This window comes from Pestalotiopsis fici (assembly GCF_000516985.1).
Source record: "Pestalotiopsis fici W106-1 unplaced genomic scaffold PFICI_Scf_10, whole genome shotgun sequence".
Taxonomy (NCBI): Eukaryota; Fungi; Ascomycota; class Sordariomycetes; order Amphisphaeriales; family Sporocadaceae; genus Pestalotiopsis; species Pestalotiopsis fici.
Window position 1 is genome coordinate 2,254,249 of NW_006917100.1, and position 25,139 is coordinate 2,279,387.

At 49.3% G+C, this 25,139-nt stretch overlaps 4 protein-coding genes across 4 annotated transcripts; 2 read left to right on the forward strand and 2 right to left on the reverse strand.

Annotated features, from left to right (window-relative positions):
• Positions 1 to 2,919: 2,919 nt before the first annotated feature.
• PFICI_12929 (uncharacterized protein) lies at positions 2,920 to 4,150 on the reverse strand (the record flags this gene model as incomplete). Its single annotated transcript, XM_007841510.1, has 2 exons — positions 2,920 to 3,783; positions 4,109 to 4,150. 2 exons carry the CDS (start codon positions 4,148 to 4,150, stop codon positions 2,920 to 2,922), a joined length of 906 nt encoding a protein of 301 aa, XP_007839701.1.
• Positions 4,151 to 12,710: 8,560 nt separating this feature from the next.
• Positions 12,711 to 14,830, reverse strand: PFICI_12930 (uncharacterized protein; the record flags this gene model as incomplete). Its single annotated transcript, XM_007841511.1, has 2 exons — positions 12,711 to 13,954; positions 14,005 to 14,830. The coding sequence occupies 2 exons, from the start codon at positions 14,828 to 14,830 to the stop codon at positions 12,711 to 12,713; spliced, it is 2,070 nt and encodes a 689-aa protein (XP_007839702.1).
• A 948-nt stretch (positions 14,831 to 15,778) lies between these two features.
• On the forward strand, positions 15,779 to 17,518 carry PFICI_12931 (uncharacterized protein; the record flags this gene model as incomplete). Its single annotated transcript, XM_007841512.1, has 1 exon — positions 15,779 to 17,518. One exon carries the CDS (start codon positions 15,779 to 15,781, stop codon positions 17,516 to 17,518), a length of 1,740 nt encoding a protein of 579 aa, XP_007839703.1.
• A 1,836-nt stretch (positions 17,519 to 19,354) lies between these two features.
• PFICI_12932 (uncharacterized protein) lies at positions 19,355 to 23,804 on the forward strand (the record flags this gene model as incomplete). Its single annotated transcript, XM_007841513.1, has 3 exons — positions 19,355 to 19,447; positions 19,592 to 23,536; positions 23,592 to 23,804. The coding sequence occupies 3 exons, from the start codon at positions 19,355 to 19,357 to the stop codon at positions 23,802 to 23,804; spliced, it is 4,251 nt and encodes a 1,416-aa protein (XP_007839704.1).
• Positions 23,805 to 25,139: the final 1,335 nt, after the last annotated feature.

The following is a 25,139-nucleotide window of genomic DNA, read 5'->3' on the forward strand; positions in this document are numbered from 1 at the left end:
CTGACTTTCGTTCAGAGTTAAAAACGAGCTTCTGGTATCATTAGAGATAAGTCTCTGAAAATCACGCAATTTCCTAGCTGCAGTTCACATTCAAGGAAACTTGTCTCGGTTATTAAACTGCTAGATTTATATGCTTCACAAGTGCTTTGCAAACTGGTCATTATAATGCTAAAGGTTTGTACCTGATTCAGCCAGCGATCTAAATAAACAGCATGCAGCACATCACATAAAAAGAAAAATGCGCAACTCGAACGTGTATGGAAGACAGATGATGAATGAAAAAGAAAGAAAGGCAAAAAAGAAAAAGCTGGTCTCAGATTGAATCTGAGGGAAGTGATGAGAGTGGGACTTGAACCCACGCACGTTTCCGTACCAGGAAGTAGGTGTTAAGGTGACCTTAACCTGGCGCCATAACCAACTCGGCCATCTCACCGGTGATTTGTTGTTGACAGTTTGTGCTTATGCAACACTAATATGTGACGCCAATTTGTGGAGCAGTGACTGTTTGTTGACCCCGCATAACGACATATGCTAGGGTAACAAAGGTGGAGTTCCATATATTTACCACCCAACTTTTAATAAATATTCGGTCCTGGATCATGCAAATGTGGAATACTTTGGGATTACTGTTTCCATGGTCAGGGAGGATTCGATGGAGTATCATGACACTTCATTTCTCTTTGCATTGGCCGTTCTCTCAAGTCTGGCACCCATCATTGCTCACCGATTATCTTTTTTTATCTTTTCGGAAAGTCCGCGACGAATCCCAAGATACAGATTAATGATCCGATTACCATGGGGAACCGAAGACGAGACATGTCGGATTCGCATGCAAGGCCCCTTACCGAATACGTCCAGAATGCGCATCCTTCAAGTAAAGTATACCCGGCCGTGCTTAGGTTATCAAGGTGCAATTCAGTTGGAAAACGGACTGCATAGTGACGTGACATTCTTCTCGCTTTGCGAGTTTACTCGAATAGTGTATCGACTTGGAAATAGACGCGTCCTTGTGGCACATGTTTGTGAAGGTGTCGTTCTAGTTTTTGTTTTGATTTTATAGACTTTCTTGCTCCGTTCAGTCAAACTGCGAGCGCTCACTTTCAGTTGCAAGCCCGGTACGGATCCCCCAGCCCACCCCCTGGCAACTGCTGAACCTTGCATGTCAAGGAGAGAAAAAAGCGGTCTCGTGCGTCCGGGCTCCGAAAGGACAAAGTACCTGGCAGATACCTTGGTTTACATGGACCTTGATGTTAGCTGCACGGCCCCCATTGCAAGCATGATAACATCATGTCTCATGATTCTCGAAATTTAAGGTAGTCCCACATCCACGGGTCTGGGAAATTCCTTCTTCTTTTTTCTTTTTCCTTCCCGGCAACTGATGTGCGCCTCTTCCTTTTTGACAGTGTACCTGCTTGCCGCCGGGCTGGGCGTCTGGATGAGGCAGAGCAGGGCGAAAGCTAAAAGCTCTCCTCACCTCCTTCCAAATCATGTCATGTCATTTGAGAATGGGAAAAACACTGCGCCACGACTCTGGCCCATTGAGCGCGAGACATTTGGACTCCTCAGCCCTAGCCGTTTGGACCAATTCAGATCATATTGAAGATAGTGTCATTGAACCCTGGTTGAAGACCCATCTGCGGCCCCCGTGCGGAAACTAGAGAAATGAACAAGTATTGCCCATGTCTGTGTTTCTTGTTTGTCCTTGGGGATGATTCTCCCCGGTGCTCCTTGCGCTACTGCCTCTCCGGGGAAGGTGTCCGGATCGTTTCCGTGCGGACTGGGCCAGGCCAAAGATGAAAGAGGATTAAAAAGAGAGGAGAGCATCTGAGGATAATGCACTCTGATTGACCAATACACAAAAGGGCACTCCCTTAATGTGAACGGGAACGCTATGTTTGTGGGCTGGGATCGCCCCTCTACCAGGATCGATTCTAGCTAGACTGGGACTGTTCGAAAGGATCTTGGCGTACATGATCTGATCTCGAAAGAAAGAAAAAAGGCACTGGGCCAATGTACTCTGCAGGTAGGGTAACTTAATGGCTACGCTGTAGAGCAGTAGAGTGCTCCGATGGAGAACAAGCACGATGGACTAGCTTTCATTGTTCAGGGGTGTCATTGATTGTGGATAATACATAGTCTTTGCGAGGTCTTTTGGCAGGCAATCGCTCGATTAGTCATTCTATATCCTTTCTCAATTCGATTTTTGTCGATGCCTACGATAACACGAACCTGGACAACCCTTAAAGCTATGCCTTCGTTTGGGCTGTCAAGTACCAGCTATGATGAGCTGTGTGGCCAAAAGAGGAGTGAATCTGTAAACATGAGTTGAACGAAAAGAATTACATATCCAGGACGATCACTGGACACAGCCTCGTCATACTCGGGGTCGCCTTGCTGGATTGCCATCAAGTCTGATCTGAGACTCTGGTGAGCTACGCACCTGGAACATGAGAAACTGACTTGGCGTAGGATCGCGCATCATTCGCTTACAATTGCAAGTCGCGTTATGATTCACGCTGGATAAGCGCCACAAGACTTTTCAAGTTTTGCTCTATATTTGTATTGCTGGAAGCATTGACATCCTGCTTGTGAAGCAATGTCGGCAGATTTGAATGTGCATTGATAGTAATTGTGGAATGCACATGCCGAATTTTGTTGGCAACGAATCCTCGAAAATGGTGTCTGTTCATGTGTCTTTTCTACCTGATGAAGAACCAAAAATTGGCCAGTTATGAATGTTCCGCCGTATTTATCCTGAGGTAATCGCTCAACTCAATAGATCAACCCCAAACTCCACTTGTGAAGTATCCTTTACGCCTGTTTATGATGAATCGGTATAAGTCAATATGTATAAGTCTCATGAAAGAGAAAATCATGCCTTTGGGAAAATCAGTCCTGAGGCTTCGTGATCCCATCTGGTCATACGGGCCCTGTGGGGCCCATCCCCTTTCCATAGTCTTTGTCGGGTCTTGCCATGGCCCACCTCAACCTCTCTACATTTTCCTTTAGCTCGTCTCTCTCTTCCTCCATGGATATGAGCTCTCTCTCGAGGGTGACAATGTGACGTCTCGCCATCTCTAGCACCTCTGCTTTGCTAATCTTGCGATCTCCATCGTCGTCCTCTTCGTCCTCTCCGCCTCGCATGTATTGCGGCAAGGTGTTTAATAGTGCCTCAAAGTGCGCATTCAGCCGGTTTCGATACTGCTTTTCCACCTGGTTGTGGGAGGCTCGGTTCTTTCGTTCCTCCTCTGTTGCGGGCGGGTTTAAATGGTTGTTTTTCGAGGCCCTTGATGCTGAGCGTAGTTTTGAACTGGTTGCAGATCTAGTTGTGGTTGGCGGTGGTGGTGAGAGTGGATATCTCCTCCTTGTCCGCGTCGAAGCCGAGGACTCCATTTGTTTCGAGCTGCGGCGATAGTGATTCGCGTTGCCAGCACCAGCGGCATCGAGAAATGGGCTCGCGGCTGCTTCGAACTCGCCATGATATGGGTAGCTGTAGGGGGTGCTATACCCGTGTGACCCCATGCCGCTATCGTGCATCGGGATGTCAAACCCGCTGGCTGGAGAATGTGAGAATGAGTTCCGCACAGACGACCATTCTGTATCACTGGGATAGCCTGCAGAGCCGGTGCGCGGCATGGCGAGACTATCTCCGTAGTGAATTGGAGACGCACCTTGTGGTGCTGGATAAGTCGCCCATGCTTCGGTGGTCACGGGATAATGCGACGAGCTCGTCGCTGTCACAGCCGCAATTGTGGTTAGGGACAGAGACGAAGACAGCTCTACCTGTGCAAGTAACATAATTAGCAAGAAATTCCATTTTATCGCTGAACATAACAATCCTGTAGCATTTTCGACCCGCTTGGGGGACAACGGCGGATGGTGCTCAAGCAAGCTCTCACCGCGGTTGAGTTCAGATGGATGCGGATTTGCGACTCTCGAGAGATCCGTCGCCTGATTCTAGATGCATCCCCCCATCGGGAGTTTGCTATCCTGACCAATTTTCAAACATAACAAGCTGGCTGCTCCAGCATCCATCAAATGGTAGCCAAACTAGTCGGCATGCTATTGCGTATGTGAGGAAAGAGAGGGGCTACATTTGACGACTTACCTCTGTGGGCTGATTTGTAGAGTTGCCAATAGCAAACGTCATGTTCGCGGGCAGAGAAGGTAAGACGGGTGGTGTGTGTATGTTGACATATAAAGGTGGTCTTTGATTATGTCCTGGAGTGGTGTCACGTCGAGTCAATTGGTGAATTTGATCGCGATTCTTGAGTAACACCCTTAAGCGTTATGCTTGAGTGGCTCACCACAGTCTTATATTTCTGCAGCTTGGTCCAGCTGCTTGGCATCGAGGTCCGGGATCAAGGGTGGGTTTCTAGAATGCCCCGTTAAAATCCTCTGGGTTAAAATAACGGCGTCGTTCAGGGCGAAAATAGCCTGGTCTAAAGATTCATAATCCTTTGATCTATGTATATGCTCGCAGAAACGCCTCGCTTTTGAACTGACGTAGGGCACCATGTACGTATCCAGGCAGACAGAAAGAAAGGAATGAGCCTAGATGAAAAGAATAAAACCCTAGCGAATTTGGTACGTAGCTATTCGGCCTGCCTAGGATACCCCCAGCCCCTTCCCGCCATTGGGAAAGCAAGTACATGGTGGTATATAGGGGTCTTTGTACCTTCATGCCGGTGATCTATAAGGTAGGTATCGTTAGGGTCTAGGAGCGGCTATCATTGCGGGAGAACGATCTCAAGCTAGAGAGGAGAACAGATAGGTTGGTACAGTTATGCTATCTCGCGCTTATTAGCCTCTTCGCTACTAGGGAGGGGAATTCAAACGGGTCACCCGTTGTTTTAGCGTTCATAACGACGAAAGGACCGTTAGCCTCTCTAGGGTAAGGGTGATCCGTAGGCGGTTTTGTGTGGAAACGTATTCAACGATACGGAATACTACCTAGTTCGCTATACTATGAAGCCTCCTCGCAAGGTCCTGCCCTGGGAGCTATGGGCAAGCATTCAGCTTGGCGCTACAACGTGATTGGCTGCCACGACTGTCTATGGCCTTGTCGAGAAGGACATTGCAGCGAGCGAGGCAGAGACGGTTGTCTCCGCTTTTTCACTTGCTACCGTCGGCCGGTATTTCTGCTAGATCTTCTACCTCACCCCGAACGAGGTTGATGATGATTGGCCCACGTGCAAAGGTCCAACGCAGGAATGGGTCTCCCCTTAGGCTGCCCTTGGCGAGTGGGCGGTCATGACCTAATAATCCTGGCTGGCAATAATGCCGCTAACCAGTACTGTGAGTGTACACAGTAGCTTGGTTGACAAGCTTTCCCTGCTTTTAGTTATGGTCCTGTGCCTGAAGCGCTTGCATAACTTGACATTGGTAATAAGTTCGCAGACGGAGCGTAGGAACGAATGGTAGTAATAAGGCTGAGTCACTCTTCCAGGGTGAAATCATCAGACAGGAGACAGCTGGTACTGTCACCACAGCGATAGGGCTGATATGTCAATGTCAACTTTGGGGGCTGGAACGTGGAAAAGAATAAGTTTCTTACCAAGGGGGGAAACCTTCCTTCTCAGCGGCTCGTCATAGGCACGGCGCAGGTTCGTGGCGTTTCTCGGGAGAGGAAGAAAGCTCTGTTGCACAAGATGTGTCTTCTGTGTCTCTTTCCACGTGTTTTCTGCGGCACAATGCGGGCTTTGGTCGTGGCTACATCCTTCATCTGATTATGGGGAACATGGGCCAGCCCGGTCTGATCAGTCAACCATTTTTCGTTGACTGTGTGAATAATAGTTAGTACGTCGGTGTAAATCTGATGTCCAGTGCATGTGGCCGGCGACACCCGTCGTTCCCCTTCCAGTTGGGTCGGCTTCATACTGGGAGTAGGTGAGGCGATGGAAAATATGCGGCGAGCTAAAATGGCAGCGTTATGGTATGGAGTTATTAGATCAGGTAAAGCTCCGTACTGATAAACTTTTTTTTTTTTTTTTTCACTAGGTACGCACGTATGGAATTGAACTAATGAAAAACAGCTTTTAAAACGCCTCCACTACCAGTAAAATTAGCAGGCAAGCACGACGATGGCGGCCCTTCTAACCGCCTCCAGCCCTAGAGCCCCTGCAGCAGGTTGCAACCGCCCGGAAGCTACATTTAAAACTTGACGACCGAAATACCAGTGGATGATTACGGAGATTCCTTTGTTTCTTTGGACTTGAGGTTTAAAAAAAAAAAAAAAACCAAAGAACAGCATAAAAAACGGACTGTGAAACCAGAAAGAAAGAAAGAAAAGTGCCGAATGAATACGATTGGTTCCAGGGAAGGGAGGGAAACAGCTGCATTGCAGTAGCGAGATGTCAAGACTTGGCAAGAATTTCCGCCTCCAAAGGCAGGAACCATCGTGGTGCACCTCAGTAAAAGGGCGGAGAGATCGTCGTGCTGGGTGCAGGGAAGGCAAGCGGAGGGGTTTGTAATTCTCCAACCGTCTGCATGCTGGTCCCGGCGGTATGTCGTGTCACAGTGACTGCAGGTGCCCAGCAGTTGGGTCTTGCCAAGCTGGTATGTACTATGTAGCACTGTAGCTCGTAGAATGCTCAGAGCCGTGTCTTTTCTGTCTGTCTGCAGCATGACATGCCTGTACACAGTAGTATACATGGAGAAGAGTAGCTGCAATGCTACCCTGTACCTTGGTACTATGTCAGTAATGTATGTAGGTATGTAGTGTAGCTTCATGTATGGTACTTCAACCAGATTTGGTATGTACATATCTTTGGTAACCGACCCGATTCTTCAATTGATGTATCAAGGATGCCTAAACAAGATGCGATAATCCATTGAGACGCGTTATATCCAGCCATCCCCCCTTCTTCTCTCTCACCTATCCATCCATGACTGATGCAGATTTTCGGAAACTGCTTGACCGAGTCAACACCCGGGCAGTTGCCCAGACAAATAGTCTTTGTCGCTACGTACATTACTGCTTCCAGTGTCCAATGTATCGAGGCAAAATGTCCGGAGCTGCCCCCGAGACCCAAACCAAGCACACATTTCAACAACGGAAATGATCCACAATCCGAGCCTAGCTAGCGTGATGGCGCGGGAAGTGGAAGTGTCCCGTTTGACAAGCTCATGGACATTCATCGGTTCCAGTTTTGCTAGTTTAGCGGTTGACAAGACTGAGAGAAAAAAGACCCTCTACACAGTAGATGGGTTACCCTTGGAAAGGTGACAAAAGTTCCGCTAGCTTGGCTAGGATTAGATTCCCTGTGCAGATTAGCTAGGTAGGTATGGAGTTACCCAAAGGTGTCTAGACCTGCTACGGAATTACCCTTCTCAGGCAAACGGCCATGCATTTCATTGCATTCATCGTGATCTTGTGGATACGGTATCAAGGACTGGCAATTGCTTAATAGGTACCCTAGTGTCTATTCTTGCTGTCGTTATCATGGGCTATTTACCTCGGTTTCATTATTAGCTATACCCTGTTGTTTACTTTCTATGCCTCTTCTGCTTCTCTTGATCTCCTCTACCAGCGAAGCGGGAAAAAGTTGATGTCGAGTGGATCAAAGGACTAAAATCAGTTGAGTGTGGCAGAACATTCGACGGAATAGATGTATCTAGGTACTCCACAAGAAACTTGTCCGCCCTCTCTCGGACCGCCAGTTTCGAAAATGGCAATCGGCTCATGCATCTGTGGACTTTGCTACAGACCTACTTTGCCAAGTGGCTACCTGTATCGATGATTTGGGAAGAGGGGGTGGTGACCTACACAGTACATAGTACCTACATACGGCTCATCACTACCGCCCCGCAAATCACCTCCCTGTGAGTAATTCCTTCGTCAAAGTTGCAATCATCAAAGGCGGGGAGATAGAGAACAACCAGTCAGAGTCCATAACGGAGGAGAAAAGACCCGTGCAGGGGGGTTCATGTCACAGACTAACAGGTAATGGTGGGTGGTAAATAACTTTGTAAGAATCTGTGTAAGCAGTCTATCTTTAGCCAGGGTCGCACCGCCGACACGTGGGAACGCCTCTTTCTATTGATCCCCCATGCTTCTACTATGTACACGTACGATCTCCCCCCAAAGAGCGGGATTGGGTTACATTTCGGTCATCGTGTCATAATGTTGCTGTGGCAGATAGAAGTGATTGCGTCCAGGGACTCAGGTAGCAGGCAAGGGTCGTTCGAAAGGACCATTCTGGTATTGGTTGAAATGGGGTTTGGAAACTTTCTGAACTTTATTTTCTTCTGAGCATCAAGTAATTTTGTCAAGATTATCGCATGGAGCGGTATGAATAATGTGTCGAGTATCCCAGACAATCCATTGGGACATAATCTGCGGCTTCTAGCATCACTCTGTGCCGTGATTTCAGAGTACGGCCATTCACTCGGCACAGCACCACCTCAATCGCCTGCATCACTTTGAACAACAGGGATTATGGATCAGCCCAGCTGTCCTGGCCCGGGAAGTACGTGGCGTGGGTGAAGGAAGGCTTCGGTTGCCAAGGCCAAGGCAAGATCCAACAGCTGAGTGTCAGAGAAGGATCTAGTCATTTCCCGTCTCCAATCAGTCGGGACAGTTATGGCTGAAGTCGTTATGCAAGATGGACACGGCCCGGGCGCACCACGACCATCATATCAAGGCCTCGAGTTCCGTCTCATCAAATGCGGTCAAGCTGAGTAGAGGTAGCCGAGTTGGATATCACCCATGCTCGAAGATGCTATCGTAGACCCCCAATTGCTTGCACTAAATGTGTAGGGCTGAGAGACTGCCGTCTTGTTACCGGTCTCCACTGGTCAAGACTCCAGAATTTAAGTGCTGACTGTAACGCTTGACGCTTCCGCTGGCTAGTTGGGAAATACATACGGCAATGTTTGAGATATGACAAATGGAGACCCAACTTGGCGAATCAAGGTCAACTAGTCACATAAGGCTGACTGGATTTTATACTCCAAACTATCAACATTTGTGTCTATGAATGGTGCCAGGACAAGAGTAGCAACATTTCTCCTCTAGCCGGGCCCCAGAAAGAAGTTCATGGTCGCTACGCGTAATGCTCACAAGCTACATCTTTTGATCCTCCAGAAATAAAGGGGGAAGAAAGACCATCACAATACGAAAGGGGTACACGACCAATAGTGCTCATGAGTGGAGCTTGAATGGCTGTTGTAGTAACTCTTCCTTGCTGAGAGGGGCTATATTCGCCTGATACTGGGCCAGATCCTTCAGGTGGATCAGCCTTGAGCAAAGACCACACGTTTGTAAATTGCTGATACAATCGTTAGCATAACAATTCCTTTCATCTTGAAATAGCTTATTTGGTCAGTTGTATCATTGGTTGTCATTCTGAATCGTGCTGCAAGATGATCCGATGATGCTCGGAAAGGCCAAGAGCAACAAGGATGGCAATGATTTTTTTGCCTTGGGAGCGGGCTATTTGCAATCCATGGATGGCACGATACAGAGTATAGTCCGAAGAATGACTAGCATAAAAATAACGGCTCTAGCAAGGCACGTGTACCAGTAACACTTTCCACATTGACTCCATTCCATTGCAGCGTCCCGCAGGGGGCTCGGGACTGTCAATCAGATCATATCATGCTTCTGGGTCTCGATCGTTAGGGTATTTGAAAGTCACAGGCTCCGGCCTTGTGGGGGGTTGTCGCGGGATCTCATAGCGGCTGTACGGTTGAAGCAACCGGCAGAGCTACCATGGGAAAAGAAAAAAAAAGAAAAAAAAAACCTAAACTAAACTGAACCATATGATAACCATGATTGCTCCAACACTGGCGGCGCCATCACGCTTCAGGAGCCCTGTTTCGAGTCATCTCCGGATATAAAGGTGGAGTATATCCATGTTAGTGACCTATTCAAGGATGTATTCTTGCATTCAGAAGTGAAGTAGCATGATTGGGGAAGCGTCACACAAGCCGGAGTGAGGCAAGAACCTCGAGCTTGTCGAGAAATACTAGTAGATATGCAAGATAGCTCCTGGATATACCTACCCACCAGTATAGTCACATGCACGGCGCTTAAGCGTGCTGCCGCTTTTGCATGCAGGGTATGGATTCTTTGTTGGTCCACGGCGGCCTACCATGTACACTTTTAATGTACATTCTATTTCAAGCATTTGCCCTGCTTTCCATCTAATGGATGTAATATTCCAGCCAATGCTTTGAGAAGTACATTGCATTCAAGATGTCTTGACATCTACAGTGTCCCTGCAGTGCTGCGGAGAACCCAATCTTCTGGTAACGGGTCCGACAAGAAGAACCCAGATAAAGAATCCTTGGTTCACAGGGCCGAAGGTGTTGAAGACTATCCATTGGTGTTGCCCGATTTCATGATTATATATTCACTGCAGAGACGGTTCTAGACAACGTGACACAGTAGTCTGAGCACATACCAAGGTTGGCGGTGTCATATTTTTTCTCCGCTACTTCAACTCCCCGAACACACCCAGCACAATGAGACTACGAGTGGGTTGAAGCGGTGATTGTATAATCAGATTATTTTTAGAAATCATGACTGCATTGTGGGACTTTTGGCTTTGTCTATTACAGTTTCGTCATAGGTGCAGGAATAGACTTTCGACTTGGCCTGCCATTTTACTGCGGTGCTTGGTGTTGGCGGGACGATAGATAAGTACCCAGAAACCAGGTGTCCAGTCAAACGTTCTCTGCAGACAACCGGCTCGTGGAGAATTAGAATACCTACGATCTTACATTATCATCTATCGATTCCCAACTGTCCCTGTCTTATTCTGAGCCGGCGTCGATAGAGCCGCTCGGAGACTAAAACACCATCTCGCAGTTTGCTCTATTACGTATTGAATGAATCATAACCTATCAACTGTAGTTTACATGCCTCGAAGTCAAGACACACAGGCCGTCTGGCTCTGGTCGTCACAGAATGCAGCAGATGGAAATGTTGAATGTCAGAGTATGGAATATCTGTAGCGGTTATCTGAAATGCACATGCGGCAACATGAATACCCTAGTAGGTATGCCCCCGATTAGTCGAGTTGAGTAAGATGAACTATTGCGCCAAGTAACATTTTCATAGGTGGTGATTCAAGTATTGATTGGTTATGGTACTATCATAAAAGACCGGCGCCAACCTTGAAGGGGTAACACAAGTAGTGAGTATTTCATAGTAGATTAATGTAGAGCTTGTCACAGTCGTAGACGGGAGTTGGGCATTAGCTCGTCCAACAGGAGACACGATTCTTCGATAAGAAGCTTGATTCCTCTCTACTTCAGTCACTCAAGTCGCTCTGCGATTCGTAGCAACCAGATTATGCAAACCACGGTGCCTTACTACTCACTGCTGGGGATGTGATACGTTCTAAGCCAAGACGCTTCTATTGTATGCAGTTGGTTTCATATTAATCCTTCTATCCTGAACTCGGTACCAGCGGGCATAATGGGCGGAAAGCAGCCACCTTCTGAATTCCCTTCTCGGTATCTAGGGCTTTGCTTGGATACGTAAATGAGACGTTATGCTCGTCCAGCCACATGTCTCAATGCTTGCGCTCACCTCACTCTCGACCAGCATCAAAACCTATTCCTTGAACAAGGACCAAGCCACCATTGGTACTGTAAGTCGATCATTGATCAAACCAGGAGCTTGAGTCTTTGTCTGATCTTGTGCCAAAACTGGATTGAGTTTTTCTAGAGATATGGCCCAATCACCTTTTACCCAGTGAGGGGTGTCATCCACCGCGGGAGGCATTCTTCTTCCTACAGGATTTGTAAGCCTCAAACTATTGATAGCATCCGTTCTTTCAGACCCCCTTAAATCTTAAAGCATAGAAGAGAATCATGGTTGTAGTGTCAACATGCCATCTCGTGGCCCTTTATCACCCACGATGATCCTTGAACTGCAGTCTTCACCTCTGGTCTGATGACAACCATGCAGGTAGGGCACTATAAGACGCCGGGTACTACTAAATCACAGAGGTTGAAGGAGGTTGAGTGGCTAAGATATTGGCAGATCGGACCAAAGATTATGATATTTGCAGCCACTTGCCATATAATCCAGTTTCAATGCAATGTCTTCAATGAGAACCACTTGCCATGACTTGCTGTTCTTCCATACAACACAAATGTCCGCTGACTTGAGATGCCAAGTCTCTACTTCGAAATAATGGAAACGGTGCCACTAATGTTCATCTCAGTAAGACATGTCGGGATCATAGATGATGCAGACCTGGACTATGATAGTAATTCGGAAAAGGTCTTTGTGCTTTACCTAGGCCTATAGTGGGTTAAAAAATTACATTGGATGCTGAACAAGGTTTCACACGGAGACTTTTATTATCTCAGTCCAATAACCACCCTTTCAAAACAAATCGGGAATACACTATTTGTTTGTCTTTGTGTGTTTGAATTATCCGTAAAGCTGAAACTTTCTCACCACAGCGAGCACCTCGTGCCTTAGAAGAACGCACTCATGATACGATATTGATAACATTATTTTCAAAGTGATGGTAAAGTCACTCAGGTTATGCGAAATGGCTGGCTGGTAAACAGGAACCCGCCCTGAGGGTATTATGTAAAACGGAATCATTCCCAACCTAGCCGTTTGTCGCATGGTTTGAAGGGAAATGCATCCGGTGAACTCCTATCCAATGCATTGTATGGAAAAATCTATGATGTTTGTGAATTCATTGCATGTGGCCATGCATGCCTTGGGGTCGATGCTTTCACCGACCATTCAGCGGTGCGTCCGCCCTGTCAACCTCATCGGTACTCTCGTGGCTTCGACTGAGTCCAGCTTCAGGATTCGTGTTACGACGGTGCCTCTTGCGGCTGAGGAGACCGCCGAGGGTGTTGCTTAGACTCCTAGCTCGAGTTCTCAAGCTCTGATTACCCTGATTAGAAGTTTCTCCGTCGGCTGCTGGAAGTTCTTCAGTTGCAGGTCGGATCAGTGGATCTCCTTCTGGAATCTCTTCAGTGTCACTATACGGGACAAAGAGGCTCGATCGAAAGCCAGGACGCAGGCGACGAATGGATCTCTTGTGGATAAGCACTCCATCCTCGTCGCGAAGGAGTCCATCGCCGACAACAGCGCTCACAGTTGATGAAAGCGGTGATGGTGAAATGATCGCATTTGAAAGATGATGACTATGAGGTCTAGACGAGGAAAAGGACGGCCGAGGAGTTCGTGGCCTTCCTGATGGTGAGGGTGGCGCAATAACTTGAGGAGGCAGAGTTGTGTCGACTGGTAATGGATCCGTGTTTGTTGAGGTCATGGAATGTATCGTCACGACACTCTCATCGGAGAACGCTGACGGTAACCCCGGATGCGGGTGGTGATCCCATGGGCCGGTGAGCAATGGAGATGCTTCTGTGGGAGTTCCCTTCACAGTAATTGGAGCCCGGGCACCTGCAGCATCTGGTTTTCTTGGCGACGGCACGCCCGAGTCGTGTTGTATAGTTTGAGGCCTTGCAGCAAAACTGACCCGAGAGGAGCGTCGTGAAGACCGCGTGACGGATTGGCGCCTCTCATCGTTGGGTTTGGCTCCCTCACCAGTGTTTGCTTCCTGGTCCGATAAGCCGATCGTCTCTTCAATACCCTCTTCGTCCGACAAACAATCATCATCGTTATCCTGCCGTGGCCTGCCACTTGTTATCAGGAATACTGCGAAGAATGTAAGTAGGCAGCCGCCCACAAACTTGATGGCTTGATGGGCATTTGTCCGCTCAAAGTCACGGTATAGGACTGCGCTTCCAATGATCACAGACAATGTGAACATGACAAACTGAATTGGAATAACCTGCGTCGAGTCAAATCGCTGGAGTGCCTTATTCACATAGCGCACTTGCATAACGGCAGTTCCCAGAAGGATCAATAGTAGCACATATGTGACCGGTGTCGTGAAGGCTCTCCAGAGGGTCGATGACAACATGGAGGAGACACCCTTGGTCGAGAGCGCAGTATAGGCGCCTGCGGCGATGTCAGTTACGTGATCAATCTGCTGTATTCGCACCACTCACCAAATAAACCAACAAGACCGAGGTCAATGAGAATAGTCCTGTTGCCGTACTTTGGACTCAACCACATGAGCACAACTATTAGCGAAATGGAGACTGCCATGTATATCTCGAATGCCAGGGTCGATATCGCATCCCAAACATCATGCGGTTCCAGTTTCGTTTCTTCTTGGTTTGCGCTCAGCACGACAACGACGGCGCCTGCGACAGCAATGACAACACCCCAAAAATCTCTTTTGCGGAAGATTTCCCCAAAGAATAACGGCGCAATGATACAGTTTGAAACCAGGGCTACCACGCCCAGGGGCGACACAATAGAAGCCGGGGCGAACCCGTAGGCAAGAAAGTTACCCATCTCGCCGATGGTCATCAGTATCTGGCCTGCCCACCACGAAGGAGACTGTAGATAGTTTGAAGACTTTGCCTCCCTGCTCCGGTCGCCATTAGACAAGCTCGAGTCTCCAGGCTGGTAAGATTGGGTAAGCGGTTGCGTTTCCGATGCATCGTTGATGTCATCTGTTGCAGAGTTGTTTTGTGTATTATTGCTGGCGTGGGAGTTTGTTCCTCCATTGCTGTTGCGCTGCCCGTGTTGGAACCTCCTTTCGGCTTCCCTAGCCTGTTGTCTCGCCTCCAGTTTTTTCTTATGTAATTGCAAGTGCGTATATCGTTGGACGTTGAGCGCGAGCGCAATGAGGATGTTTCCCACAATAGCCGTGATTATGCCGATCAGTGAACTCCATTCCCCCAGATTGCTCCTGTCTTCCTTCCTGTCGCCGGCGACTAGGGTCCAACCCGGATCCAGGTTCTCGAAATCCGGGATTACCGGCATTTTAACGTTGACGAGCTGCAGGAAAGCTCAGGTGTCGGGGTCGTAAGCAATAGCGGCGCAGCACAGAATATATCGTTGTGATCTGTTGCGCTTTGACAGGTTTGCGATGCTCGCGAGCAGCACGGATTCCCACTGATGCCGTCAAGGCATGGGCAGTGACGCTGAGCGCCTTGAAGTAGCGGAACAGGTTCGCGAAATCATGTGTCGCGGGTCAGTTCAAGATACGGCCAGTTAATCGCACGCGGGGCAGCTGAGACAGTGTGTTCGGTAGAGGTTTGTCGCAAGAGCGGAAGCGCCGGGGAAATCGATGAATCTGAGATCTAACCAACGATCAGGTGGACAGTAGAAAACATTTAAAAGCAGGGTCAGCAAAGCAACGATTTGAGAGTGCTGTACTTGGGTTGGACGGCGCCCAGTGTCGTGGGTCGAACCCGTACGTGCGAGTGGATGATGGAGATTTTGTGGCTTGAGCTTTTCATATGCCTAAGACGCGAGGAGTGGACCTGCTGCGAGGTTCCGTCATAATTCTGCTGGATAGCTGCTGATAGCGCCGTTGATCCCCATGCTTCTTGAATTTTTAGGGGCCTTTCCCCTAATGACCTTTGCCTCTTCAAGCGCGACGTCAGTGTGAATTGGCGTTGTAATAACTCTCAGCACGTCTCAAGCTTGGCAAGGCAACTGCGACGTCAAATTCTCTGAAAAGCTCGGGCAGTCTGGAGGTCGACATCACTGCGCAACCTTGCAAAAATATCCTCGACATAACCAGGAAAAATAATACCTAGCTGCCTGTGTTTTTTTTTTCTACACACATACTTGCAGCACGATAGCCAAGTCGCGCTGTGTCCCTCCTCTGCCTCGCTAGGTGCAGCTGATTGCGAGTAACCATCCGCATTATTATCTTCTGCTTCTTTGAGTTCCACCTACCTTCCAACGTCCCAGCCAGTCGAGATGAGCGACGAAGAGGATATCCAGGTTGAAATGCCTGAATTGGCCGAGGACGACCCTATGCGCGCCTTTCTTCCAGCATCTTTCGGTAAAAAATCGAGGGAGACAGATATCGCCGCCCAGCTCGATCGCAGCAAGAGAACGTCTGACAAACCAGCACACACGGAAGCCCAAACTGCACAGAAAACATCCACTTCAGGCTCGGATAGCGCAAGCAACAGCGACGATGATTCCGATGATTCTGACGACGATGAAGACGAGTACCCGACGTCACATGAAATGGTCATCAAGACCCATGATCGCGCGGTCACTACGGTCTCGCTAGACCCGGCCGGCGGCAGACTGGCTTCCGGATCTATTGACTGCACAATCAAACTGCACGACTTCTCCGCCATGACTCCTACAACGATACGCGCATTTCGATCAATAGACCCCTACCAGTCAAAGCCATCATCCGCAGGTTCCGAGGCGCATCCTTTGCACCATGTCGAGTTCAATCCTTTGGCGGGAGGAGTGGTTCTCTGTATTTCAGCACATCCACAGGCCAAGATCATGTCACGAGACGGTGACATTGTGACTGAGTTTGTCAAGGGAGACATGTATCTTCGAGACATGCACAACACTAAGGGTCATGTTTCCGAGATTACGACTGGAACTTGGCATCCCACCGATAAAAATATTTGCGTCACTGCAGGAACTGACAGTACACTACGTATATGGGATATCAACAATAAGCGCAGCCAGAAAGAGGTTCTCGTGTACAAGTCCAAGACTGCAGGCAATGCAGGGAGGACCCGGATGACCGCTGTCGCCTGGGGCACACCCGTACAGGGAGGCAATAATGTCCTCCTCTCAGCAGCTCTCGATGGAAGTTTGGTCATGTGGAGCGGCAATGGCCCGTTTACACGGCCCGCAGCAGAGATCAGGGATGCCCACAAGCCGAATACCTGGACCGGTGGGATTGATATCAGCTCAGACGGCCGAATGGTGGTGACTCGCGGTGGTGACAACACGATCAAGCTGTGGGATACCCGCAAGTTCAAGGAACCGCTTGTCTCTGTCGAGCACCCGTCGACGTCGGATCATTACCCAATGACAAACATCAAGTACTCTCCAAACTCCACAAGTATACTCACCGGGTCTGCTACTGGCCACCTGCACATACTCAATCCTGGAAATCTGCAAGCAGAGTACACAACACCGATCACGCCTGGCTCACAACTGATAACGGTGGACTGGCATCCAAAGATCAACCAAATCGTCACCGGATCGGCCAACGGGGAAACACATGTTCTCTATAATCCGGCCATGTCGGTTCGTGGCGCGATTGATGTTATGTCTCGAGCACCGAAGAGAAGGCATATTGACGACAACCCTGAGTTTACCATGGACCAGACTCTTGGCTTGTCTGGAGACTCTATTGTGACACCAGGTGCCATGCCTGGTTCGAGGAAAGCTGGTGTTACTGCGACTGGTAGGTCCAAGGACCCTCGCCGACCACAGGTACAGCAGATCACGCCCTTTATGCGCAGCCAACCCGACGAGAAGCACATTAGCGAGAACATTCCATTGAGCAGAATGTTACATGAGGATCCCCGTGAAGCTCTCCTGAAATACGAAAAGCTTGCCAGAGAAGATCCCATGTTCACCAAGGCCTACGGCTCTACACAGCCCGTCACTCAGTATGCCGACTTGAGTGACGAAGAGGAGGACGGCCCAGACAAGAAAAAGGTGAAACGATGAAGTAAAAGGTGAGAGGCGGATCGCGATTGCTGCCCTAGGCTGAAGTGGGGTGCAGACATGGTATAGTATTCTCGGGCCCCCGTTTCCGTAAGATATAGCTACCGGGTTGGCATCATACAATTCCTCTGCAAAATCGAAGTCAGGCCTGCTTTCCAGCTGCACCCGATCGCATTGCCTATGGCATGGTTAATATCAATCCTATGAGGACCAATACATGCATCAGTGCAGCGGCAGTAATGCGCAATGCATCGCTTCTGGACGATATCTATTTACGGCAGTCTAGTTTTTGCCTGACCAAGACCACGAGGCAAGGTCTGACACCGCGGTCATTTTTCTGGGCCAGTGAGAAACGGAGAGGGCATTGAATTTAGCTAGCTGATTGGGCTATGCTGTGTTCCTACCAAGACTGAGCGCCACACACGACTTGCTAGATTTCAGTGATTAGATTGCAGTTTATGATGGGACATGACGGCATGGGTCTCTCTCATGCACGCTAGCGAGTTGGAAAACGCAGATGGTACCTAGATTGCCGAGAAGCCAATCCCTCACAAACTGATCATATTAGACTGCGTACTTGGTAATCAGGGCCAAGCTTTCTTCTGCATATCATAGGCTGTGGACCGATTGGATGACGAGTTGCACAGAAAGCCAGGTATGGAAGGCGGGTCAATCAAGATTAGGTATTTGGTTGGTTTCGGATCAACGGCGAGCACGTTTCGATATATAGAGAATTGGTTCTGCTTGCATTTGCCCATGTGATAAGCCGCTATAGTCAAAGCAGATCAGATGAGTTGGCTTTTGAATTAAAAGCCTTGATAATAGATATATTTATGGCTCCAACCCCAAACCTCGAATTACGATGGGTTTCATAGCCGGTCCGGTAGACAATACCGAACAGCCGCCCGTGCTTGCAAACGAGTATGGAACGCACGGTGCGCAAAGGGAGACGAGAATGGCAAATCTGATCGCTGGGCTGTGAGTGCCCAGGTGATTGATTGGCGCGGACAGCAAGAAAATCCGAGACCCGCAGTGGAGCACTGCCCGCGCTATCTGCCTAGGGAAGGGGCGCTCGGACCAAGTTTTTCCCTCAGTCGCGGCTGGTTTGTGTCAGCGCAGCCAGCAATCAAACCTCTTCCTCTCGCTGAGAGAAGATTGAGAATCCATCCACCCCAAGCCCAGAGCCATCACACAGCGTGTCCGCGCCAACCCACCCCGACCGCGAAGCATCGAAAAGCATCGCAACAAGGTCAGACGTCAACTTTGCGCGCGATTTGGGACCACGACTGCCACTTTTTGGCATTCCCCAAGCACCCCGTGTGCATTGCACTGCGACCAGCTCCCATCCGCACAATCCCCACCTGTAGTTTGCCTGTGCAGTGCAGCTGTTTCCTCTCTGGCCCCAAAAGGCACGTCGCACCTTTCCGCTCGTTGCAATTCGACATTCGCGCCTCTGTCACCACCAACCCGAATCGCATCAATCGACCCTTCCCCCGACGACGATTTTTACGACCTTATTACCGGCCAACCCCCACAACGCGATCTCCTCAATCGCTGTCCACCCCCTCCCTAGTCATCGTCTGCCCTCTTGTCGCGACTAATTTTGCGACGCGCCCACGTCGCCCTTTGGCATCCGCCTTGCGTGTCATTCATCAACCAAATCATCCACGCTTGGGATATACGCACCCACATATAGCTATTCAACCATAAATTGGCTAGATGTCGCAAGACATGCAAGCTTCGCTGTAAACCAGAACTCTCGGAGAAGTTTTTAATAAACCCAGGACCTCTCATTTGGTTCCTCCCGTGGTATCGAGCAACGAACCCGACGCGATCAATATGGCGTCTGTTCAGGCTGCCCCCGCGGTTCAGCATGCTGTTCCTCAAAGCATGTCCCAGCTCAATGGTCAACAGATCAAGGAAATGTACATGGTCAGTGACAGCCTATATCCTCGTTTCCCCCGGATCACATACCTGTCATTACCTGTTCTGCCTTTTGCAAGCATTCGGACTGGATATGACCACCAGGTTCTTACTGCCGCTTGAACAAGGCCACTTACTGACATTGTTGTACAGCGTTTCAAGCAGATGCAAGAAGCAGGCGTTTCCCGGACAGATCCCGAGTTTCAGAAGCTTAATCAGTTTCTGCAGAGTGTTCAGCACCAGCAACAAATGCAAAATGCCTACCGTGCACAGCTACAGCAGAAGCAGGCCGTTATCGCCAACGGGCAGCTTAATGGCACATCGCAACCCCCGGCCTCTGCCTCGCTCGGCGCGTCTGCTCTGCCTTCCGCAACGAATCCGGCAGCACAGCCTCATGCCTCTTCACCCTCGACCGCATCGCCCACTGCCCAGTTCAACCAGCAACAGCTGAATCTTCTGAAGCAGCAGATCCACGCATTCAAACTTTTGCAAAAGAATACCGGTGTGCCATATCAATTGCAACAGGCACTGAATTCGCAACGACAGCGCAGACAAGCTATTGCTGAGCCATCAGCACAACCTCCAGCTTCTGTCGCCGCCACACCCACGAACGATGCCACCAAAGCCGGTTCCGCTGCTCCTGATGGCGTCCCCGAGTCCGATGATTCTGCTGCCACCAACAGTCGGACTTACAAGACCGTGAAGACACCCTACGAAGCTGGACTTGTTAAGAAGGACATCAGCTACTATGAGCACGGACAGCGAAGCAACCGCCTCATCATCCCTAGCATCACTCCTACCGGCGTCGACTTTGAGCAAATAAGGCACGAGCGTGAGATCATTGTGTTCAATCGCATGAAGGCCAGATATACCGAGCTCAAAGCTGTTCCAGGTAACTTGGCCCACTGGGACACAACAAAGGACACAGTTGAGGCGGATGACACAATCAGACGGAAAGCCATAATAGAATTCAAGGCCCTCGGTCTCTACGCCAAGCAACGTGCTCTCCGGGAAAAGGTTGGACGCCAAATGATGCATTTTGACAACTTGGCCATGACCACGAACCGAAGTCAGTACAGACGTGTCAAGAAGCAAAGTGTCCGGGAAGCTCGGATTACGGAGAAATTGGAGAAGCAGCAGCGCGACGCAAGAGAGCATCGTGAGAAGAAGAAGCACACCGATTTCCTCGACTCCGTTCGCCACCACAAGGCAGAGATCCACAACTCAGCGCAGGCTGCTAGAAGCAAGATGTCTAAGATGGGACGTGCCATGTTCGCTCAACACTTCAACATTGAGAAGGAAGAGCAGAAGCGTATCGAAAGAACTGCCAAGCAACGTCTGCAGGCTCTTAAGGCAAACGACGAGGAAGCTTATCTCAAATTGCTTGACCAGGCCAAGGATACACGTATTACACACTTGCTGAGACAAACCGATGGCTTCTTGAAGCAGTTGGCCGCCTCTGTCAAGGCGCAACAGCGCCAGGCAGCTCAATTGCAGAACGGCGAGGAGATCGAGAGTAGTGAGAGCGAAATGGAGGAAGAAGAGGACGAGGAGAGCGGTCGCAAGATCGACTATTATGCTGTTGCTCATCGCATAAAGGAAGAGGTTACCCAGCAAGCCAGTATTTTGGTGGGTGGTTCGCTCAAGGAATATCAGCTCAAGGGTCTTCAGTGGATGTTGTCGCTCTACAACAACAACCTCAACGGTATTCTCGCCGACGAAATGGGTCTCGGAAAAACCATTCAGACTATTTCTTTGGTCACTTACTTGATCGAAAAGAAGCTGCAGAACGGACCATATCTGGTCATTGTACCGCTGAGTACCTTGACAAATTGGACTCTTGAGTTCGAGAAGTGGGCCCCTGCCGTTACCAAGATTGTCTACAAGGGTCCACCCAATGCCCGCAAGCAACAGCAAGAAAAGATCCGTCAGGGTCGTTTCCAAGTTCTGCTCACAACCTACGAGTACATCATCAAGGACAGACCTATTCTCAGCAAGATCAAGTGGTTCCACATGATTATCGACGAAGGTCACCGTATGAAGAACGCCAACTCCAAGCTCAGTGCTACAATTGCTCAGTACTACAGCACTCGCTTCCGTCTCATTCTCACTGGTACTCCTCTTCAGAACAATCTCGGTGAACTGTGGGCTATGCTCAACTTTGTCCTGCCAAACATTTTCAAATCAGTCAAGACGTTTGATGAATGGTTCAATACTCCTTTTGCCAACACTGGAGGTCAAGATAAGATGGAGCTCAATGAAGAAGAACAGATCCTTGTCATTAGGCGTCTGCACAAGGTTCTACGACCGTTCTTGCTGAGACGTCTCAAGAAGGATGTCGAGAAAGACTTGCCTGACAAGACAGAAAAGGTCATCAAGTGCAAGTTCTCTGCGTTGCAGACTCGTCTGTACAAGCAGATGGTTACGCACCAGAAGATTGCTGTGTCCGACGGCAAGGGCGGCAAGGCTAATGCTCGCGGACTAAGCAACATGATTATGCAGCTCCGAAAGTTGTGTAATCACCCCTTCGTCTTCGATGAGGTCGAGAACCAGATGAACCCCACGAATACCAGTAATGACCTCCTGTGGAGAACAGCTGGTAAATTCGAGCTTCTGGACCGCGTTCTCCCCAAGTACAAAGCGAGCGGTCACAGAGTTCTCATGTTCTTCCAAATGACTGCTATTATGGACATTATGGAAGACTTTTTGCGTTTCCGTGGTATTCAGTTCATGCGCTTGGATGGTACGACCAAATCCGAGGACCGTTCTGACCTGCTCAAGGACTTCAACGCACCTGACTCACCGTACTTCATGTTCTTGCTCTCTACTCGCGCTGGTGGTCTGGGTCTGAACCTCCAGACCGCCGACACCGTCATCATCTACGATTCCGATTGGAATCCTCACCAGGACTTGCAAGCCCAGGATCGTGCTCATCGTATCGGACAGAAGAACGAGGTTCGTATTCTGCGACTCATCAGCTCGAACTCCGTGGAGGAGAAGATCTTGGAGCGCGCTCGATACAAGCTTGACATGGATGGCAAGGTCATTCAGGCCGGTCGTTTCGATAACAAGTCTTCGGAAACTGACCGTGACGCTATGCTGCGAACTCTACTTGAGAGTGCTGACATGGCCGAGGCTGGCGAGCAGGATGAGATGGATGACGAGGAACTCAATATGATCCTGGCGAGAAATGAGGACGAACTTGCGCTTTTCCAAAGACTCGATGAGGAACGATCAAAAGATCCCATCTATGGTACTGTTGCTGGCAACAAGGCTGTCCCGAGACTGATGGCGGAGAATGAGCTTCCCGAAATCTACTTGTCCGAGGGTAATCCTGTTGAAGATATTCAAGAGGAGGTCCTGGGTCGTGGTGCTCGTGAGCGCACCAGAGTCAAGTATGACGATGGTCTCACTGAGGAGCAGTGGCTCATGGCCGTTGATGATGATGAGGACAGCCCGGAGGCTGCGGCTGCGCGTAAGCAAGCCAGAAAAGATCGACGAGAGGCCAATAGGGTCAAGCGTGCCGGTGGGGTTGCTGCTTCCGACGCAAACTCACCCGCTCCAAGTCGCGCAAGTACAGAAGAGGTTGAGACGCCGCCAAAGAAGCGTGGCCGCAAGCCTGGCAGCAAGAACGATAAGCGGAAGGCTGATGAGGAAGATGCCGAGCCACCTGCCAAGAAACGCCGCGGACCAGGCGGACGCCCCAAGGCAGTGGCAGTCAATGGCAACGACGCACGTCTGCCTGGTGAAGTTCGTGCTGTACTGCAAAGGTCTCTACGGTCCTTGTACGATGGGCTCATGGCTCTCGAAGCTGATGACCCTGAGCCCGAGGAGAAGCAGGAGGATGACGACGATGAAGAGCCTCTGAAGCGTCTCATCATTGGTCCGTTTGTCAAGCTGCCTTCGAAGCGCGACTACGGCGACTACTACCAGTTCATCAAGAACCCGATTTGCATGAATCAGATACAAGCCAAGATCAAGAAGGAGGAATACAACAGCCTTGACGATATGCGCAAGGACATCACATTGATGTGCAACAATTGCCGGACATACAACGATGATGGTAGCTTGTTGTATGCTGACGCTAATGTCATGGAGGTAAGTGGTGGTGATTTCCGAGACGTGTGCCCACAGCAGACTAACTTGTTCTTAGAAATTCTTCAACGACAAGGCGCAGCAGGTGCTGAGTGCCCATCCCGAGCTAGCGGAACTAGAGGACCCGTCAGTGAAGGAGAGTAGCGCTGCTCCCACGACAAATGCCGGCACACCTCAACCAGTTGCGGCTCCAACGCGGATAAAACTTGTGACTAATGGCGCAAGTCAAGCCAATGGCGGTCCGAGTGGTCCTCAGAGTGAAGGAGAATAGGGGCTTCATCATGGGCACCATCGAGGACCACGTCATGCAACGCGATAATTCTGGAAAGGTCGTCTGATTTGCTTGAGATTTCTTGGACGGCATTTTCGTGATTAAGCTCTCAAGTCCCAAAAGAAAATCACCTGCACCATTCAGAACATGTATTCATTGGGACGTCCATCAGTTCACTTCGACGCCTCCGATTCCCACATTGGCAGTGGCCTGAGAGCTTACTGGAACAATTGTGGTAGTGTCTTTTTTCTTCGGCGTTCAGGAAATTGTATGATTTGGAGGAACCATAGGGCAAAGGTGTTCAGCGGAAACGACTGGGACGTGTATCGGAAGAAACGCCCGAAGCCCGAAAAACAAAAGGGAGAAAGATGCCAGACAAATACCCTATGCCTCCCTCGCCTTGGTTTGCAGCAGCACATTTTCTGAGGTTTTGGCTCGCTACAAATAGATGAGTGCATTAAACAATGATTGCGCAGGCACATTCTGCGATTATGTATTTAATAGAGACGCTGTTAAGCAATGAAAACTGAGTAGCTACATAGTATAATTTGCAGTCAGACTCGACATGATCACAGTGCTGCTTCTTCTTTTTCTTTCAGGTGTAAAGCCGTTCGATGGGAGTAGCAGTATGGTTGTGACCGTCTCAAAGGTTAAAATGATGTATATCTACACGCGGTCAGTGCCTTTTTTTCTTAAAAGGCATTGGGTCTTGGGTCTGCTGTAGATGATAATAAAAGTTGGCCTCTAGCATCGCGTTCAATGTGTCACTATCAATAGCAATAATTTCCTTTTATATTTGGATGATTTACAGTTTCTTGCTTGTCAATGGCCCTACCTACTGCATGTGGCCTGTGTAGCTAGCTACCATGAGTGAAATGTAAAGAGGAGTGGGGGACTATGGTCATGATTGATGGTTATCATTTCTATGGATTCATGTAACAATGGAGAAAGCAATTAATTATCTCGATTAGAACTGCAAGTTGTGTACACTGTAGTGGTATCTAAGCGAGGCGGCAGGGAGGGGGGATGCCGCAGAGGACTACGTGCACTGTTGATCATCGTCTTTCCTATCCACTTTGTTGATAAAATGGCCCAGCCACATATCGCAAGAGGAGTCAGTCACTGTCCATCAACTAACTAGTACATATGTACGGAGTATGTGCGTATGTATTTGTTTACTTGGCTAGGTATCTATAGTAGCTCCTCGCATGGCCCGATACGGTCCGGCTGCAAGTCCAGTATGGGGTTGGGAGAGTCGTTTCCCCTCACAGCTTTTGGGGCGCCATGTCCGTATGTAGTAAAACCGCCTTTTAAGGTTTCATTGGATCTATCGTC